This window comes from Buceros rhinoceros, unplaced genomic scaffold, assembly GCF_000710305.1.
Source record: "Buceros rhinoceros silvestris isolate BGI_N320 unplaced genomic scaffold, ASM71030v1 scaffold2665, whole genome shotgun sequence".
Taxonomy (NCBI): domain Eukaryota; kingdom Metazoa; phylum Chordata; class Aves; order Bucerotiformes; family Bucerotidae; genus Buceros; species Buceros rhinoceros.
The window spans coordinates 34,744-42,124 of NW_010410932.1; the positions used below are offsets into that span (position 1 = coordinate 34,744).

Genomic DNA, 7,381 nt, shown 5'->3' on the forward strand with positions numbered 1-7,381 from the left:
TTTCCCATGTACTCTCCGGATACCACTGATCCAGTGCTTAATGTCAGGCAGACTGGGTTTTCTCCTTGGGATTTTCCTTGTGAAAAGAATGCTTTTCTCCCAGAGGAAACAAAGGCACAAAGATTCCAAATCCCATTTAGTGTCACAGTTTAGGAAATAGAGCAAAGACCATATACGTACCATTTAGGAAATCTCTCTGTGTGTCCAGGACCTGGTTGATGTCCTGTACCCAAGCTTGCTGAATTTCTGGATTAGCTGCCTGTAAAATGACTCTCTCTGATGTTTCCCGGCTCATCAGAGCAAACTTGCAGGGATCATTATCCACGTTTTCTTCAATGATAAGGTAGTTCATCTGAAACAAGCCAAGGTAAGCATTTGTTATGTGGAGCACGAGTTAACATTATTCCAGAATCAGAATAAAATTGTTGTGAAAAGTTCCTGAAAATAACTGAGTCCAACAACAGGCTGTTGGGCCATAATCAGAAGAATTTGCTTCATCTAGATTTAGGCAGATAAATCTTGAGCTTAAATATGCTGCTTAATAAAGCTCTGACAGATGTGCCAGACAGCCACCTGCCTTGTCTCAAATTATGACTTCTATTTTAAGGTAATGTAGACCTGATTAATGTGCTAGAAATTTAATGTAACCTGTAAATAAGAGTTAAAACATTCCTATTAAGATGTTAATAAAGTCTGTCATTCCTCTAATTTAAATAAGTGTTTAAATTTCTTGTCCTCCATGGGAAAGAAAATCTCTCATAAGAGCGTTTTAAAAAACGGAATGGACTGTGCACAGGGGTATATTGAAAACAAAGAGCAATTCTCCCCTGATGCTCCAACAGATCTTGTTACTTCTAGCAGATTACAGTCATCTGTGCACAATCGCGTCACTTGACTGTAGTCACAGATACTCTCTCTGGAAATCCCTTGAATGGCAATTTTGGATGCTGTTCTGCCCCTGAGAGGCCTCTGTCTAAGTGTACCCGTAACTTAAACTTTTCCTGAGCTACTTATATCTGTGATAGTAAACAGGAATAGTTGGCATAGCCTTCCAAAAAAATAAAAGTCTTCATGTCAAAAGGAGACAGTCCAAAGACTAAGGCAATAACATCCCTCTAGAAGAAGTCTATCTCCGATTGCGCTGAATATCTGCCAAGCTATGGAGAGATCCACTCCGTATCTGAATCATGTCCAGCATTCAAACTGCAAGATCGAAGAATCCTCGTCCTTCTCTTCTGGGGGTCCCTGTGAAGTTAGAGGGACATGGCGACAAGGAAAAGGACAGCAAGCCTGGACAGTGCTCTTCCCTTTGTTCTGAGCTCTTGCTTCTCTAGTTGATAGCCAAAGCAAGCAACTCAGTCCTGGTATGACTCCAGGAAAAAGACTTGTAGGTCAGAGTTCCTAACCTCCTATTTGTGTCTCAGGGAGATGCGTTTGTCAAGGCTACCCACTTAGGTATTTTGAGAGTCTGAAAGGTATCCAACTGAGAATTATCCAAGAGGGGATGTGCACTTTCTGAACACTACCTATCTCACTGCATAAAGAACGGTTCTTCGCTAATGCAGGACATCATGCTGAACCTTCTATCCCAGTCTGAGTGTAACAGACCTCAGAGAACAAAATCTGGGAGCCTCATCTCCATGACAGACCAGAAGGGCTAGGTTTTTAAGTTTATGCACTTCTTATACTAACAGAGACACCTCGGTGCTCAGCTGTGGCTGTGACACATAGGAAAGAAATGGCATCTCCAGTGCTGACTAGGTCTTTCTGCTGTGTGGGAGGACGTGACCAGCACGGAAACAGCCCACATCTCTCAGGGAGTGTCCCCCGAAAACTGGACAACCATGACTGCAGATGGTATCAAAGCTAGCCAGAGATGGTTAGTCTGTTGTGATAATCCCTGTGAGAATGCCCAGCCAGGATCCTGTCAACCCTCAAACCGAGGTCAAAAAAATTTGGTCCTAGCTGACAGTGTAAAGCTCCTCAAACTCTGGCTCCTGAACTCAGACCAGATGCAATTTCTGAATGCCCACTTCTAGGGCAAGGTTATGAAAGACAGGTGATGAGACAGATGATGTGACACCTTTGGACAAAGAGCCTCTCACTAGGGAATCACACAGCTCAGGTTGAGGCTCCAGTGCAAGGGAAGGGTGCCCATGGCACGGAGAAGCAGGGGATGGTCCTGTTCCACTGCGGGACACAGCTCATCTCTCTGGAAAAGCACAGGAGAAAGCTGAAGTAGGGGCTGGGAGGCAGGATGTGAGAGCTGCCGGCACACAGACCCTATGCTGTGGTGGGGGAGATGTACAGAGAGCCACGGGGGATCCCACACTTGCTGTAGGCATTCAACAGGAGAACGAGCTGTTTGCCAAACGGAAGAGAAGAAGCACTGGAAAATTATCACACAAAAATTTTAAAAGCAGGCAGTGGGATCAGCGTTACTTTCACAGGCTGTCTAACTAGAAAAGCAGCTCGCACCCTTGAGGCAAGCTAATTTTATTGACATTAGGAGAGATTTATTTTTCTCTCTTTATCTACAATATACAATTCAGGAATTGTTTCCTGCAGATAAAAGCCTCATTGTTCTACATACAATAAAGTGAAGTAAAACTGATTCATGTTATTTCCATCTCCAACTTTAATAACCATTTAAATCAGCAATAAGATAAAATCAAAGCTGATAATCTACATCAAGATTATTGTTTATTTGTATGCTTTAGGTTTTTCCTTTACAGGTTATTATTTGGTTGGAAACTATGACAACCACTGGCTTGCAAATGGATATAGGCTTTTCAGGAAGTGCTGCAGTCTGCCAGCCAAGAAGATTTCAGCAAATATGCTGTTTATCATAGTTAGTTTGCTTAGTCACACCTGGTTAACAGGCGTTATTTCACCTGCTACTGCTCTCTGCTATTTCATATTAATGTACCATTTAAAATTTAAAGCAAACACAATGCATTCTCCCATATCTCTTTTTAAGCTGTGTCTTTGAAAAGGAAATCGATCCCAGCCTGGTTTCTCAGCTTTGACTCAAGTGAACCAGTGACTTTGTTCTTTCTGCAGGCACAGCAAAGGCTGCTCTACCAGGAAAGGTGCAGCATTTGTTCACTTTCACTCACCATTTCAGAGGTTAACTTTGCACTTGTTAAACAAGCACAAAACCCCTTAAACAATCAAATAAACATGTAAATATTTTCCTAGGTTACTTCCAGTTTTTACTTTTAGTCTCATACCCATAATCTGGAAAGACCGTTCTAAATCAAAATTAATTTCTTAAAACTTTCTTTAACTGATTTTATAACTCCTTACAGCTGTATTTTTAGAACTGTGTGTGCTTTTATTTGTTTTTGAAATAGCTCTGTCTTCTGGCAATGTTCACGTTTGTGCTAAGAGCCCCCCCTCCATTAGGGAGAGTATTTCCAGTAATGTCACACGGATGATTAATATTGACTTACAGTTTAGCCTACTAGGACAGTTTTGGATAATGCACCTTTCCCCACCCTTCATGATCATGCCTAAAAGCAACTGTTTATACTTTGCCTACTGCAGGCTTTATAACAATATTTGCTAACTCTGAATGACAGACGACCTGCCCTGGCTGCGTTCCCTGTAAAAATTACCCATTGGTTTATTTGAAACATGGTCTTAAACAGCTTCTGATCCATTGAAAGGCAAATAGAAATGTTTTCTGCATATTGTTGTCCACCTATGGCAAGAGGGACGAGTCTCCTAGGACAGAAGACTGGTTAAGATTTCCTTACGTGACCATCAAACAGAACATGCCTCTCCCTCTCTGTTGCTTACCTTTATGCTTTTCTTGAACATGTAGCCTGGTGTCAAAGATCCTTTTCTAAGGAGTTCACTGAAGATAACTATTTGCTCAAAGAGAAACACCCTACGCTCCTTTGGTCGAGACTGAACCCCAGAATCCTGCTCCGTCACATAGAAGGTGTCCTGCTGCAGCAGCTTGCCTTGAGCCGTCAGCTTGCCCTGAGGAGCAGACAAGGCACCCACGTTACAAACCCCAACCCACCATGAGACAATCCGCTATGTTTAGCGCAGGCTGAGGTTTCCGAGCAGCACTGAATTCGTGTGAATTCAGCTATCAAAGCAGCAATCTCGTAAATCAAGAGCCCAGTTTAAGGGAAGTAACACAGGTTTTCTCTGTTACCATTGTCACTGATAGTGCATATAAAAGCAAAAGCTTTGTTTTGTACTTAATTTCAAACACTCTTTCCTTGTAGTTTGTTATTGTAGCCTTGGATTAACCTCTAGTCAGGAGCTCTCCACCAGCCCTTTAGCCAGCAAGCAGTGGCACAACACCTCTGACAGTGCAAAGCCCAGCAGGACCTGTCTGTTTGCAGGAACACCGCAATGCATAGGACAGTAAGACAAACTTGACTTTGTTTTGGAGATAAGACATCTCACCAGGACTGCTAAAGTCTACACTGGCTTAGTTACAAACCACAAGCTGTAACCTGTGGGGTTGTAACTCACAGGTGCCTTCCTGGATGTTGCCAAACTCAGAGGGAGCTATTCAGGTGTTAATGTTTACTAACAGGCAGAGTGGTGTGGCTCCCCCCCTTTTTTTGCCCTGGCAATAGATAGAAGAAGTGTAATTCAAACTTGCAAAAGCTTGTACAGACCTCACATTTTGATGAAACAGTAGATAGATTGTCACAAGTTTAGAGGGAGAAGTATATCATGCCCCCCTTCAAAACCTCACCAAAGCACTAGACAAGCAGCCTGGAGGAGAGCAGATTGTAGGGACAATCACAGACAGACAAAATACTTCTCCTTGCCTAATTGTTATTATCAGCAGAATGTAAATGCATACCTCAAAGCCTTGGAGGCGACCCAGGTTCATCATATCATTGCAGCGTTTCGGTACAAGGCACATTAATTCAACTGCTTTCTGTTAAGGAAAAAGGACGTTGCATTATTACAAGGGGATCAGAAGGTTCCTAAAGGTCAGGTGCCAAATAGAGAACTTCAATAGCGCAATCGCTGCTAGCGGTTATTCATGCTGAAGCCCTGGAGTACTGAAGGTGCATGATAGCGCCTAAAAGAGGACAGTGCACCTACAGTGCAGGACTGCACCTTCACCTTCTGCTTCTGAGTTAAGCCAAAAGAAATACCACATTTAGAATACCAGCGGGATCTTCCACTATTGTCAAAGGAATACTGGGGTTGTCATTCCTCTGTTAGGTAACAGAGCAGTATTGTCCAGCACATGGAAACATACCTCTATATCAGAGCACTCCAGACCAGCTTTTTCACTGTACCTCAGGAAGTCCTGGAGAAAGCAGAAAGGTTTGTATTAAGACACTTTGGAAAGAGAAAACAAAAGAAGCCAGTTTGAAAGAGAAAAAGCACATTCGGCACGTGATTTTATGATGAGGAACTTGCTAATATTAATAAATTCATCTTCAGGGGTTGCTGAATGTTATAGCTGCTTTATAGAGATGGAAAAGGGGTCTGGGTGGTTGCTGAGAACGTCACAGAGAAAAGACAAAGCCAGCATTAGCCCTTGGAAATGCTTCCTTGGTCCCTGTCTTAAGCCACAAGACCACACACACTTGAAGATATTTCCTTTCCTTTTGGCACTTCAGGGAACACGCTGCTGTCTCTTTGCAAGCGTGCAATTACCGAACCATGGGCTGACAGCAGCCTGTGTGAGACTGGTTCAAAAGAGAGAAGAAACCAGCTCAGAGCCCTGGTGCTGCTGCAGATTACAGGGTAGGGTTCAGACACGCCGCATTTGAGGAATTAGCTTGAGACTCCCAGGGACAGTTTTTCCGAAATGCTGAGTAATCAGCATTGTGGATAAAGTCAGCAGAAGCCAGAGTGGTCAGACTCCTAGGGAAAAAAGTTGCAGTGAGCTCCCCAAATTTTAAGACATCAGAATACTCTGGAAATAAGGTTTTTAATGCTAATTTGAAGAGAGCTATTCAGAAACAGAGGCTATACGTTTATTAGAAGCATGGCACTCAGCACCAAAGATGGGCTTTATTAACAGACTTGTACGTCTTTATTGCAATTTAATAAAACTGAATGAAAGTTTGCTCTCAAACTTCAGAGGAAGAAAATTCCCATTTGAAGTTTACTCTTCCATAAAAAAATTCCAATAGGAAAAAAATCTCTTTTTTATCAGCATAAATTGCAAACTACTCCCACAGATGTGGCCATCCTGCTCTCTGGACAGTTTAAATTTTCTTGCATTAGTTGCTGACTACAGTTTAGTTCAACTGTATCTTCGCACTCACCTTGAGAAGAAGTTGGTATTTAGTTATTCTCTGGATGGGTTTGATCAGAAAGTCACTGATAGTTAGCCGCTGGCTTATTTCCTGTTGAACCTCCTGAAAACGGAGCATTAAAAACAATTGCAAACAATCGCAGAGGAAGGCAGAGAACACGATAAGATGTCTCAGCAGAGACTTATTTCCACAGAAAGTCAGTCTGCTCTTAATCTTTTGTTTGCAAGAGGGAATTTGAAAGGATTTAAAAATCTGGCATATCCTATTTAGGCAAGGACTGGGTAAAAGTCACGACCGAGCTGGGAGGCGTTGTAAAGCACAGGATCCCTTCCCCCTCTCTGCTGACTGAGTAGGACTGTGAGGTCTGGAGACTGCTCTTTCCACTGCAGCAGGGATGAGCTCACAAACAAGTCCTGCAGAGCATGCCTCATGCCCTTGGGTGAAACAAAACATCTTCCCCCTGTTAAACAAGCTGCTTTCACATTAATATCTAACAGCGACTAGTCCCAAAGATCTCTTGAAACAGACAAAGTTATTGGGAATTTATGAGAGGCACCACCCAGCTCCAATAACTTTTCCTTCTCCACTGTTCATAGACTGCAGATTAAAAAGTCTTTTTTTTTTTTTTTTTTTCAAGTAATACAATTGCTATAATAGACCTTCTGTGTTATATATGGAACAAAAACTTATTTTAATTTTGTGTTTGTATTTACAGTTTGACTAAATTAAAAATTTTTTTTTTTTTTTTTTTTTTCAGGGCAGAAACTAATGCAGTTCAGTTTAATGAGGGCCACAGACAGTTAGTACTGAATTAAATATTTATTGGAAAATAACGATATGAGAATTTGACATAAATTAAGTAATAACATTCTTTTCCCCATAGCAGAGACTTTAGCAGCCTGTGCAGTATCAAAATCTTCCGGAGTTTGATTTAGACAAGCCCCACAGATTAGAGAAGAGTCTACTTGACAAGGACTTACCGGTGTAAGTAGCAGTCAGTATAATGAGCCATGCTTACCTCAAAGTACGCCTCATACTCAGCTACTATATATTCAGATCGCGGCTTGTTTTGGCAATATACCACATACATGTGTAACCGCCGCTCCTATGAAAGCAAAAGGCAC

General features: G+C 42.0%; 1 protein-coding gene across 1 annotated transcript in view; it reads right to left on the bottom strand.

Moving 5' to 3' along the window:
* Positions 1-7,381, bottom strand: part of LOC104493144 (kalirin-like) — a gene marked incomplete at its 5' end in the record, with an annotated part of 47,550 nt that overhangs the window by 30,278 nt on the left and 9,891 nt on the right. Inside the window, 6 exons of the mRNA XM_010135773.1 lie at positions 181-352; positions 3,805-3,990; positions 4,838-4,915; positions 5,246-5,296; positions 6,267-6,359; positions 7,276-7,362. Of these exons, the coding sequence (XP_010134075.1) occupies positions 181-352; positions 3,805-3,990; positions 4,838-4,915; positions 5,246-5,296; positions 6,267-6,359; positions 7,276-7,362 (667 nt within the window). The remainder of the gene's footprint in view (positions 1-180; positions 353-3,804; positions 3,991-4,837; positions 4,916-5,245; positions 5,297-6,266; positions 6,360-7,275; positions 7,363-7,381) is intronic.